Source organism: Saccopteryx bilineata, chromosome 1 (genome assembly GCF_036850765.1).
Source record: "Saccopteryx bilineata isolate mSacBil1 chromosome 1, mSacBil1_pri_phased_curated, whole genome shotgun sequence".
Taxonomy (NCBI): Eukaryota; Metazoa; Chordata; class Mammalia; order Chiroptera; family Emballonuridae; genus Saccopteryx; species Saccopteryx bilineata.
In genome coordinates this window covers 211,191,653-211,205,046 of record NC_089490.1, presented here as the reverse complement: position 1 = coordinate 211,205,046, position 13,394 = coordinate 211,191,653, and the positions used below count along the sequence as shown (strand labels likewise).

At 40.4% G+C, this 13,394-nt stretch overlaps 1 protein-coding gene and 1 long non-coding RNA gene across 3 annotated transcripts in view; one reads left to right on the top strand and one right to left on the bottom strand.

Moving 5' to 3' along the window:
- NUP133 (nucleoporin 133) overlaps positions 1-10,521 on the bottom strand; it is a 61,085-nt gene extending 50,564 nt beyond the window's left edge. For both annotated transcript variants that reach the window (XR_010726020.1, XM_066234926.1), the window contains exons 1-6: positions 10,251-10,521; positions 8,941-9,059; positions 6,219-6,322; positions 4,873-4,980; positions 3,130-3,264; positions 2,328-2,498 (exon numbers count right to left, since the gene is read on the bottom strand). Coding sequence is in view for 1 of the 2 variants with exons in the window: in XM_066234926.1 (XP_066091023.1) it covers positions 2,328-2,498; positions 3,130-3,264; positions 4,873-4,980; positions 6,219-6,322; positions 8,941-9,059; positions 10,251-10,432 (819 nt within the window). In the remaining variant the exon portion in view is untranslated. The remainder of the gene's footprint in view (positions 1-2,327; positions 2,499-3,129; positions 3,265-4,872; positions 4,981-6,218; positions 6,323-8,940; positions 9,060-10,250) is intronic.
- LOC136308019 (uncharacterized) overlaps positions 1-13,394 on the top strand; it is a 172,941-nt gene that overhangs the window by 96,662 nt on the left and 62,885 nt on the right. The window lies entirely within an intron of this gene.

Below are 13,394 nucleotides of genomic sequence, written 5' to 3'. Positions count from 1 at the left end.
TCATGAAGTATAGATTTTTTTTTTTTTAAGTTGGGTACACAGGAATGACTTTGTTTTTGTCACAAAAACTTTACTGTTTGCATTTGGTCCAATGCATGGGAGAAGGCTCTTGGGTGGTTAAAAGGATGCCTAGTGGTTTCAGGGAGAGGTAAAAGGCAGACGCTAGGGGAATACAAGAGGCCCCTCAAATGTCTCTGGGCTCCAAAAGCTCATAGTCATGCTTGAGGGTGAGCCTTTTGATTAGACACTCGCCTGGCCCATTCTGGGGGCTGGCCAACCTAGAGGTGAATCAGGTGGGTGCCCGTCTTCTTGATAAGTTTCACCTCCTCATCTGAAAAGTGGTTATCCAGGGAGTCACAGAGCTGAGGATCTGTGTGGGGAGAACCCAGGGCCGTAGTCCCAACAGGGCCTGGACCAGGTTCTTCTCCATGCGCATGGAGGCTTCCATGGCGTCCCGAGTTTTAGTCCATGTTCATCTTAGGAAGGCTTCTGCGCCTCCTGGAAGAGAACGCAGACACCGCACTGGTTTTGCACCTTAAAGAGACACTGGGTGGTCTCGCACGTCTTCTCAGCCAACTTGTGAAAGAAGCGGCTCCTGCCCTCCAGATTGTCACGGTAGAAACAGAAGCCCAGAGAGAGGTAGGTGTGGAGCCCACAGACACAGGGTGATAGGTGGTTGATGGGACCTCCACTTGGGTGAAATCATTCTGACGAATCTGGGAGCTCATGGTTCAGCAATAAGGAGTTAATTAAGGCTGGCCTTGGAGACCAAGGAGAGCTGAGGTGTTTCCGAAGATCACAACTGTAAAGAGGTTAGAGGGCGGTCGGAGACTGGAAAAAGGGGTGTTCTCGGGTCTGTTCTATCAAAACACTATTGAAACAAGAGACAGATCTGGGGAATTGCCAAGGACACTGCCTATATATGAGTGTTTTGAATGAAAACTCTTAATTGTGTCCAATTCTGCACTGTGACTCTGGACACTAATAGTCTAGAAGAGCCACCAGTGAGTAAACTGGACCGGCACCAAGAACTTAGGGGTAATTGACCAGAAGTGTAGATTAGGACAGAACAATGGAAGCAGAAAGATCGGGGTGAAAATGAGATATGACAGAAGTCAAACGCAGACTACTTGGTAAATAACTAACATGCTACAAAAGGAGAGACACCCCCCTCCCCCCAAACCAAGGTTTTATCCCTGGGTCACTGAAAAAAATGACAGTGCCATTAAAAGAAACAGCCAGGTCAAAAGACAAATTAGCCTGATCAGGTGGTGGTGCAGTGGATAGAGCATCGAACTGGAATGCGGAGAACCCAGGTTCAAGACCCCGAGGTCGCCAGCTTGAGCACGGGCTTATCTGGTTTGAGCAAAGCTCACCAGCTTGGACCCAAGGTCACTGGCTCGAGCAAGGGGTCACTCGGTCTGCTGTAGCCCCCTGGTCAAGGCACAGATGAGAAAGCAGTCAATGAACTAAGGTGTCCCAACGAAAAACAAATGGTTGATGCTTCTCATCTCTCTCCGTTCCTGTCTGTCCTTGTCTATCTCTCTCTCTGACTCTCTCTCTGTGTAAAAAAAAAAAAAAAAAAAAAAAAAAGAAATTAATTTTGTAGGTCAATGTGTAGTCAGCAGCAGAGAAGAATATGAGCAGTTTGCTTTCAGACAAGTGTTAGGTTCAAGACTCTTCAAGGAAGCAGAGGAACACAGCAAGCTGAAATCAGAGGGGAACAGCACAGTAAGATGTCCTTTCAATTCAAACAGGACTAGGCATGACTCTGCTACTAGTTTGCAACCTTAGGCAATTTACTTGGTCTCTGAAGCCATCTTTTCATTGGCAAATTAGAGAGAAAGTGCTTTATATTATAGGGCGCCATAAAATTTACATATGATAACAGATATGGAGCCCCTAACAGACAGCAAACGCTCTTTAACTGTTGGCAGCCATCATCCTCCCTTCACTATTCTGGAGCTCGAGGGCGCCCAGCTGCACAGAGAGCTGAGGTCAGGGGAGTGGAGAACACACTTTTGGTTAAGTCTAGAAAGCAAAATTAGTCTTGAACACGTGCACTTTTACATAAGTTTTCATTTAAAGAATGCACTCATAAGATACCGGTAATCTGTGTGCCTTAAGAATATTCACATTCCAGGGTATGTGAGGGGGTTAGCAGAAACTCATTTGGTTATCGTAATAAAAACGTTTCATTGAAAAGATCAAAGGTTTTACTTCACATGCACTACTGTTCATATGGAGGCAACACCAACTTCATAGGAAACGTCCAATTTACTGATTTCACTAAGAAACAAACTTATAAAACAAAGTTATCTACTTACTATGAGATCACTGCTAGGAGATAAAATTCCCAAAAGAGAAGAAACCTTCCTGCCAATTCCTGAAAGCACGCCCTGTCCTTGAGGCAGGATGCGCTGATGCATCTTCCCTGAACTCTCAGGGGTCAGCCGGACCAGCTGGCTCCCGGATGAGGACAGAATAAAACTTCCTCCCTGGGGACATATATTGTGAAATTAGGTCAGTTAAGCATCTAAGACTAATATAAAGAAAATTAACACAAAATGCTTTGATGCACTGAAAAATCATCTATACCTTAAAACAAATCTAAATGAATAAAAAAAAGGAACAATGTTATTAAAATAATTTACTTATGAGTCCATTCACTTACTATTACTAATTTAATCTAGAAAGACTTGTTGCAGTTTTTTAACTGCATTTTCCCCCCTGATTTTCAAATTACAGGTTCACCAAGTTGTAGGTTCAACAAATCAAACATCAGATTTTATTTCTTTGGTAAACCTGTAGAGTATACATTAGCAAACCATTCTTCACAGTGTCTAAGGTTCTAGGTTCTAAGTCCCTCCTGGAAAATGTTCCTGAAAGAAATAATGCCACTCCCTACTATACTATCCAGTATTGATATTTCAGAGCCCTATGAGAAGGGCTATCCTTTTTCTAACTATTCAAATCATGGCCCCTTACATCCTTCTCGATGTTCTGATCCCTCCCTGGCCTGTATAATCTGTTCAAAACCCTGCATTTGTAGTCATTCAAATCCCACTTCCAAACCACATCATAGATCACAGCTTTCCAATAAACATAAAAAAACATCCATCAACACACCTGCACTGCTGTTAGGAAACTGCAAGTCTTATCACCTCCCAAATCTACAACAGTCTCTGTGTAGGTGTCTTCACCAGCAAGGCTTGGCCAGTAGCGAATGGACCCTTCTGTGGTGGCAACCATGACTGCAACAGACTGGAAACAAGATTGTAACACTCAGCAATTATAATAAAAAAAAAGGACCCAATAACTGGGAGTCTGATGAAACTGATAGTAAAATAATGGGACAATTTACTATTTGATTAAGAAAAATAAAAATTCCATTTTATATTTTAAAAATTATCATCCAGTAAAATTGACTTTTTTTCTTTTGCTGTACAGTTGTAGGAATTTTAACACATGTATAGACTCATGTTTCTGTTTAATCCTGAATGAAAGCTTTATTAAAGACATTTATCTTATATGTATAGAACCACGTTAACTACCACCACACAATAAGAATACAGAATAGTTCCATGAGCCCCCAAATTCCCTACACCAATTTCTTTATAGTCACACTCTTCTCTATCCTAACCCCTGGCAACCAGTTTCCATCATTATAGTCTCATCTTTCCCAGGATGTTAAACAAATGAAATAATATACATAGAATTAAACTTCGACACTCATTGACTTATGTCATTGGCATAATGTATTTGAGATTCATCCAGATCACTGCATGTGTCAACAGCTCATTCCTTTTTACTGCTGTGTAATATTCCATTCTATGGTTGAACCAGTTTGTTTATCCATTCAATTGCTAAAGGACATTTGGGTTGTTTCCATCTTTGCCTATCACAAATAAAGCTGCTATGACATTTATGTATTGTTTTTGTGTGAATGTAAGTTTAACTGCTCTAAGGCAAATAGCCAGGAATGGATTGTTAGGTCACAGTGAAAATCAAGTGGCTGTACCATTTTTGAATTCCTACCAGCAGTGTATGAGTTCCAGCTGCTCCACATCCTTATCAGCACTTGGTAGTGTCAGTACTTTTTATTTTAGCCATGTAATTGCTGTGTAGCAGTATTTCATTGTTGTTCTGATTTACATTTCCCTAATAGCTAATGATGTGAACATCTCCTCATGTGCTTATCTGACATCCTTATAGCCTCTTTAGTAACTGTTCAGGCCCTATGCTGTTTTTAAATGAAATTGTTTCCTTATTAAGCTTCAGAGAGTTCTTTTTATGCTCTGGATACAGGTCTTTTGCTGGATATTTGATTTACAATTATTTTCTCCCAGTCTGTAGCCTGTCTCTTCATTTTCTTGTTAGTGTCTTTGGCCACGTTTTTAATTCTGATGAAGTTCAAGTCATCCATTTTTCTCTTTATGAATCATGCTCTTTGGTGATTTCCAGGAACTCTTCTAATCCTACGTCTTAATGATTTTCTCCTACAAGTTTTAAAGTTTTACGTTTTACATTTAGGTCTATGATCCATTTTCAGTTAATCTTTGTATAAAGTATGAGGTTTAGGAGAAAATTCATGTTTTTGCATAAGGATGATCAATGGTTCCCAACACCATTTACTGAAAAGACTATTCTTATTCCATTGAATTGCTCTTGCACCTCTGTCAGAGATCAAGGGGCCACCTCTGTGTGGTTTTCTGTTTGTTCTGGTCCCCTGCCTTATGTGTTTGTCTCTTTACCAATACCAGTGTCTTAACTCCAACAAAGGTATGTCTCAGAATTAGGACAAACTATCCTTCCAACTTTAGATTACCTTATTTGAAAATAAATTATTCAATAAGCACTTAAGTCACCTACCTGAGTAGAATGTATTTCCCCTGAGGTGGAAGAGTGAGAGAGAGCCACCAAATCAGCCCTCCACTGGAAGTCACTGGGCGGCAGCTGAAGTTCTTTGCAAACAGATAACTGCAGGACAAAGCCAGATAAAACACCTTTCACATCAAACCCAGTGTTTCTAACATGCATCTGACTTCACTATTTCCTTTCTCTGCATATTTTACATTTTGATTCATTGCTGGAAATACAATTTTACAAATAATCTTTCTTCTCAGTTTTTGATCAAGTTTTCACCATGGGTTTCAGTAATTTTAAAACAAAGGCTCATAAGAGATAGAAATCAGAAAATCTAAGAGCCAGACCAGACCAAGAATATCACCTCGTCCAATCTCATCATGCCCCCCAAGACTTCTCCCTCAGCTATGCTTCTAACTACAAACACAAATTTCTAGGCAGCAATAGAGGCCAGTAGACAGGAAATATTAGGTAAGCAGGAGACCCGAGTTCCAATACAACAATGGCCTGGTAAATAATATAAGTGATGCAAGAGAGCATGCCTGATCTGGAACAGACAGAAAAAGAGGTTGCTCAGGCCAAGTTACTAGACATACAAATGAACATACAATTGACAACCTCTGTGTGAGAAATGGACAACTGAAAGTTAAACTAGCAGTTGTAAAATTGGTATCACTTTTTCCTATTTTATTAAGCATCATTCAGTTGATTCAGTAAAACACAGTCCTACCTTCTTAGAAATAAACAAACTGTGGCCCTGGCCAGTTGGCTCAGTGATAAGAGCATTGGCCCCGCATGTGGATGTCCCAGGTTCGATTCCTGGTCAAGGCACACAGGAGAAGTAACTATCTGTTTCTCCACCCCTCCTTCTCCTCCTTCTCTCCCTCTTTCCCTCCTGCAGCCAGGGGCTCAATTGGCTCAAGTGAGACCCTGGGCAATGAGGATAGCTCTACTGGAGCGTATCACCTTTGGTGCTAAAAATAGCTCAGTACTTGAGCATCAGCCACAGAAGGGAGTTAACAGGTAGATTCTGGTTGGGGTGCATGCAAGAGTCTGCCTGTCTCCCCTCTTCTCACCTTAAAAAAATTTTTTTTTCAATGTCTCTAATTTTATTAAATGATTTCAAATAATATGAACCTTGTTCAAAAACTATTAAAGGGGAGAAACTTTCTTCCTAATATTCAAATGTGTGTGCATGCTCACTATTTCATATCACTGTGAAAGTACAATCCATAATGCTTGAGTAAATTCAAATTACTTCCTCCAACAATTCTAAAAATATAGGGTAAATATCAAGAACCAATTGGTTCCCCTCTCTGCTAACTCTTTTTATCTCTCCAAAGAGACATTACCTTAGAAATAGGTACCAGAGAAATCTTCCAAACAATAAGTTTGTCTTTGCAGACCAGACAAGCCCATCCACCCTCATCTATTTGAACAGACAGCTGATCATCATCTAAACAAAAACATGAGGCACACAGTTAACAGTGTAGGAATAAAAGCAATTGTTAAAATTTGCTTATACAAAAATAAAAATTGCTTATACCAAAATCTTCTTTATTGCCACATTCTTCTCCAAAAAAATTACCAATCACAAAATAAATTAATTCACAATAAAAATACACTTGAATATAATTTAAGAGTTATTACCATCCAAAACAAGAGATCTATTTAACAATTTAGAAATTCATCTAAATATATTGTGCTTTGGTTTAATGTTTCTTAATTTTTGTTATGACCAGATATCTTTCTTTCTGTAATACTTAATAATATTCATAACTTTATTTTCATAAAGCAACACAATAATAAATCTCATTAAAAACACAAAATATTTCAAGGAAAAATCATGTTCCTTCAAAAAAAACATGATTTTCAAATAAGACCTCCCTGAAAGTATGATTAATTACTTCATTATATAGAGACATAAAGGGTTACATTCTGTATTAAGTGGCAAAAATGAAATTAGCATATGCTTTCTTAAGCACTGGAGATAAACCTCCATAAACATGTTAACAGTCCTGGAAATTTAATCTGACCTTTACTCATGGCTGAAAGGCAGGGTAAAGAGGCAAAATAAAAGGAATCAATACCCTGGCCGGTTGGCTCAGCAGTAGAGCATTGGGCCAGCTTGTGGAAGTCCCAGGTTTAATTCCCGGCCAGGGTACACAGGAGAAGCGCCCATCTGCTTCTCCACCCTTCCCCATCTCCTTTCTCTCGATCTCTCTCGTCCCCTCCCGCAGCCAAGGCTCCATTGGAGCAGTTGGTCCTGGTGCTGAGGATGGCTCCATGGCCTCCACCTCAGGCGCTAGAATGGCTCCAATTGCGGAAGAGCAACACCCCAGATGGGCAGAGCATTGCCCCCTGGTGAGATGCCAGGTGGATCCCGATTCGGCACATTCGGGAGTCTGTCTGTCTGCTTCCCCGCCCCATTCTCACTTGGAGTGGAGAGGAGGAATCAATAACACACAAGCTAAAATATCAAATTATGCCCAGGCTAAGTGTGCTTTTGGCTGAAGTGAAATATCTGCTCAGTAGTGTTTTTGTTTTTTCCTGAAAGCACTATATATACTGGTGAGCCCTCGGCAGGTTTTCATGTGGGGAAGAGTTCCTCAAGTTCACACATCCTCGTTTCTAGAGACTCTTGTACTATTTGTAACATTACCTGACGCACGAATATGTTAAACTATTTTAACATATGATATATACAATATATATTGTTAGAGGGGAAAATACATGTGATATGTATATATAAACAATGCATGTAGGGGTCAGGAGAATTGTAGCTATCTGTGGACAACTGTACCTAAAGCTCCCAAGGACTTCCAGTCCAGACGTTCAAGTTCAAGTTGACAAGAAATACTCCTCCTTCTAGAATGGAGCACTTTAAATTTTTCTGTCATTCACAGTATGAAATACATTTTATATTATAGTATGAAATACATTCACACATGATTTAAATAAAACAAAAGTTACTTAATATGTTATAAGATGTACTCTGATATTCTGCAATTTTATTTCATTTTATTAAAAAATGCTGTTTATAAACCACTAAACTGATTTCAATTACCCACAGTTTGCAAAATAACATTCCAGAAAATTACAAAGATCTAGAATTGAATTCTTAATAAAAATGGCTTAGGCAGATCACTGAGGATGCTCTTAACTTTGCTCATCCAGTCATCCAGACCCTCATCCTAATGTAGCCTTTCTGAAGCTTGTGTTGACTACATCTTGCAAATGCCCACTCTACTTCTCTGCCAACAGATTCTTCCAAAGGTACACCACATAAGAGCATGAATTTACACAAAGAGTCTCTGTGAAACTGCATAGGACCCAGAAATGAATGTAAGACTTGGTTTTACTGCTTTCTTAAACCCAGTAACACAAGGCTCTAGTTTTTGGGGTTTTATTTCAAAGCTCAATTTTATATACTCGATCAACTTTTGAAATTGGACTGAGTTTTGCATACACAGTACTTACAGCCATTAAAGATTTAATTTGTGCCAGTGTGAACTCATTCTGCTTTTCTAACTTACATATTTTTTTTTGTTTTTTGTATTTTTCCAAAGTGAGAAGCGGGGAGGCAGACAGACTCCCGCATGCGCCTGACCAGGATCCACCCAGCAAGCCCACTAGGGGGCGATGCTCTGCCCATTTGGGCAGCTGCTCTGTTGCAACTGGAGCCATTCTAGCGCCTGAGGCAGATGGAGGCCATGGAACCATCCTCAGCACCCAGGCCAACTTTTGCTCCATTGGAGCCTTGGCTGCAGGAGGGGAAGAGAGAGATCGAGAGAAAGGAAAGGGGGAAGGGTGGAGGAGAAGCAGATGGTTGCTTCTATGTGCCCTGACCAGGAATCGAACCTGGGACTTCCACACACTGGTCTAATTAATGCTCTACCGCTGAGCCAACTGGCCAGGGCCTATATTTCTTAATGACAGTGAAAAACTAAATAGATTACCTCTTTCTCCCTATTTAGGTAGAGGTATATCAGAGAAAGCACAAATGTGAATATACCTGCTAGAACCAGGCTTCATTTGAATTGCTAATAGAGGCAAATGGAAAATGACACCCACCTTCAGTCAATGTTAAGGCTTCCATTACTTTAACAGGAAGAGACGATCCAAACGTTTTCACATCATAGTTCATAGCCTCAGTTATGGAGTGATGTGGTAACATTCGTGTAGGTGTTCCTCTAAAAAAACAGAGACCCCATTATTCACCATAACTTAAATTTTCCGTTATCCTAATTTTTGTGTCTGTATTTTCCCAACAAAGAACTTTGATAAATAAGAAATATGAAATGGAACAGTGAAAAGAAAATTCCTCCTGTATTCAGTGTAATTAAATGACTTTTCATTTTAAAAGACTGACAGGATTTAGAAAAACTTGGCCTCAGACTCTTAAACTCTAGTTTTTAGATGCATGCACCATTAAGTTAACAATCTATAACTTTGCTTTCTTAGCTGTGAAATAAGAAGGTTGGACTAGATCAGTGTTTTTCAAATTGTGGGTAATTCTGAGTCTCCATTAACATTTTTGAAAACAAAATAGAATATAAAATAAGAGTTTATCACATGCTATGGTCAAAAATGTTTTACAAGCTTTGTATTAGATTATCTTTAACCTCTTGTCCACTAGAATTATAAGGATCTATCAGATCTGTATAATCAAGTGAGAAATGAAATGAGTCATGAGCATTTGCTGTTATCTGGTCTTCAATGCAGCGGATACAGCAGTGGAAACTATATTTTCTTCTCACCTTCATTTTAACATTCAAAAAAATAATGTACAGTTACCAGTTTAAAGGTTATCATATGTGGGTTACAGAAAAGATGCAAATACAGAGTGGTCACGAGTTTGTTTACCGATAGAGTATTACCACAAAGTTTTTCTTTAAATGATCATCAGAAGGTAAGAAGAAATTTTTAAAAAATATATTAAATAAAGTACGCCTTTTATTCTGTCTCTTCCCATTCCCACCACCGCTTTATATATGTGTCGTGGCATTTCATACTGACTCCTTTGACCTTAGTGAAGCAGGCTCAGGGCAGATACTATTATTGCCATTTCACAGAAGAGCCATGAGTAACTTACACCAGATCACCGGGGTAGTAAGAGGGAGGGAGGTAACCACTGATTCAAATCCAGTTTGATCTTCACCTCCGTACAAAGGTAATTCCATGGAAAGTGCAAAGTGAAGACAGTTAATGAATTAAAGTGATGCTGAAATGCCCGCAAGGGTAGCGAAAGTCTATTTTCCCAACACCTTGGCATTTGCCTCCTCTGCCTCAGATTCCGGCGTCTTCTGGAAACACCAACCTATCAGACCTGCCGAATCCCGTAAGCCTGTGAGTCACCAAACCAACCGGGGACGATCACTCACCGCGAGCTGAGCGAGCTGCGCAGGCCGACGGGAGAGAAGAGCACCGGGGAGCTGACCGCTGACCCTAGGGCCAGACTCTTCCTACTTGCTGTCCGCGGCGTGGAGCCCGGCCCGACTCCGCCCAGTGGGGCCCTTCGGGTTCCAGGCCCCGGGGTCCGCGGAGAGGAGACCGCCGGGAACATGACGGGAAAGCTACAGAGAGGGGTCGCGGGTTCCGGACCGTAGGATAAAAGACCTGGCCGCGCGCGGAGCTTGAACAACCGAGGGGCGGGAGGGCGCGTGGTAAATACGTCAGAGCCTAGCGCCGCGGGGCGTGGCTGGGGAGGTGGGGATAGAAAGAGGGCGCGTGGGGATGACGGCAAGGCATAGCGCGGATCCGCAGGCTAGGTGGGAGCTGTGGACCTAGGATGGTGCCAGGGGTCTGGTGTTGGCCCCGGCCCAGAGCGGCAGCAGTTCAGGACTTACGGGGGAAGTGAAACTAGAGAGTTGGATGCCATTCTTTAGGAATGAGGAAGAGATTCATCCCTAGTACAATCCATGGAGTTCAGCTCTCCTAGAATGGGTTGTGAGTGGAAGTGAAGATATTCAGGACAGATGCCTAGGGACAGCAAGAGTGGTTTATGACTCCGCATTGTCCTACCATTTCCTAGTGGCTGCCATTTCCTTACTTAGTTTTTTTTATATCTTATTTTATCCATTGCAGTTGCTTACGCTAGAAATCTAGGAGAAGGGATAGAGTAGGCAATGGCTCTCACGCTTAAGCATCACCCAGAGGGTTTAAGCTGTCCTCAAAATGTCTCAGACCTACTGGGTAGGTCGGGGCTGAGATTCGAAAATTTGCTTTTTTAACAAGTTCCTAGGTGTTGTAGTGCTGCTATCTGGGGACCACATTATGATCACCGCTGGTGTAGTAACTGAGAGTGTATACACTCTGGGTTTAAATGGGACTTGCTTCAAATCCCACCTCTTCTATTTGCTGTATGTGTCTGTTAAATTACTGGTAGTACCCACTTTTGAGAAATAGGTAATATGTTACAGATATGAACATCTACAGATATATTAATATTTTGTAGATGTTCAAAAACACAAACATAATAAGCAAACAGACTAAAGAAAAAATATTTCCAATAAAATAGTACTCTTTAAAAATCAATATGAGAAAGCAAACTACCTTAATAGAAAAACGGAAATGTCAAACACTAGACCAAAACACATGAAAAGATCTTCACTAGTAATTAAAGAAATGAACATTAAACTACACATCAGCGTTGTTTGCCTGCTGAGCTAACAGGAATGTTTTTAAAAAAGAAATAGCTGGTGTTGAAAGTCCGTGGGGAGATAGGTGCTGTCTTACTTCTGGTGGGATTATAAATTATATAACCTTTTAAGAGGACAGTCTCTCAAAAAGCCTTTACATTGTATATGCTCTTTAAACATGGCTATTTCACTTTTAGAAGTTTATCTGAAAGAAATCATAACAAAGATATATTGATATTATTTATTATAGCAAAGAATAATGTAGAAAACTAAGATAAATGGCTAACAATAGACTTATACAGTAAATTCACATTATACAATGATGTATGGTTAAAATACATGTGGATGTGTGTAATGAATAAAGATGTAGGAAAATATTCTGTTATCAAATAAGTAAAGCAGGTTGGTTAAAAAAATCGTATGTCCCAGAAAACCCATTTTTATTTTATGATTTTAAAATAAAGCTATCTCACAAGTATAGACATGTGTATAAGTGTGAGAATCTCAACTTGTATATGTGCTTCCCCTCTTTAAAACACAGCTCTTTCAGTTAATACCAAACTTTGATTTATGTGGGGCTGATCCCTGCAATCAATAAGAAAATAGGCACAATTGTTTCTGCCGATGTTGTAGAATTGTTAGCATTCCATTCTCGGCAGCACAGTAATCATGATATTATTAAAACGGGAAGGCAGGGGAATAATTAAGAGCTCATTATGGCCCTGGCCGGTTGGCTCAGTGGTAGAGCGTCAGCCTGGCGTGCAGGAGTCCTGGGTTTGATTCCCAGCCAGGGCACACAGGAGAAGCGCCCATCTGCTTCTCCACCCCTCCCCCTCTCCTTCCTCTCTGTCTCTCTCTTCCCCTCCAGCAGCTGAGGCTCCATTGGAGCAAAGTTGGCCCGGCGCTGAGGTGGCTCCATGACCTCTGTCTTAGGTGCTAGAATGGCTCTGGTTGCAACAGAGCAACGCCCCAGATGGGCAGAGCATCGCCCCCTGGTGGGCATGCCGGATGGATCCCGGTCGGGCGCATGCGGGAGTCTGTCTGACTGCCTCCCCGTTTTCAACTTCAGAAAAATACCAAAAAAAAAAAAAAGCTCATTTTATGGAAATTATCCATGGCCAGTCATTTCCAGGGCATTCATCTAGTTCTCATCTTAATGGCAAGGGAACTTTGTGAGACAATGCTAAATTTCAGTATAGTTTAAACATCCTTCAAGCAGTGAAGAATGTGATTTGTTTTCACCAGTGCTGGAGTCAGTCAACTCTTTTCTGTCAAGGGCTGTAGGTAAGTATGACCAGCTTGTAGGCTCTACAGTCTCTGTTGCAACTGCTCATAAGTGTCTCTATTCCAATAACTATTTATGGACACTGAAATTTGAATTTCATGTAACTTTTATGTCACAAAATATTTTTCTTTTGATTTTTAAAAATTATTTAAAACTGTAAAAACCATACTTAGCTTGTAAGACAAACAAAACAGGCAGAAGACTGCAGTTTGCTGACCCCTGCACTGGCTTTATGAAGGAGACACACTGGCACCTAGCATAGGATCTAACAAAATAGAAGATGCTCAGTAAATGTTTAATTTTTTTTCAGTAAATGTTTATTGAATGCGTTGAATAAGTGGAGATAACCAGGAAACACCATGATGCTTCAGATGTAATAAAATGTGCAAAAAAATTACAATAAAATGAAAAACACATCTAAAGGAACACTGACAATATAGTTTTCATATGTTTATTTCATTAATATACTTAATGCTTTGTAAGGTTTACATTTGTTTTCATTTATTTTCTAACAACTTTGCCATTTTTATGGAATAAAATGGAGCTCTACTTTATAAAAGTGCACTTACAAGGGTGAGACCTGTAATGCTGTGACATGTGAT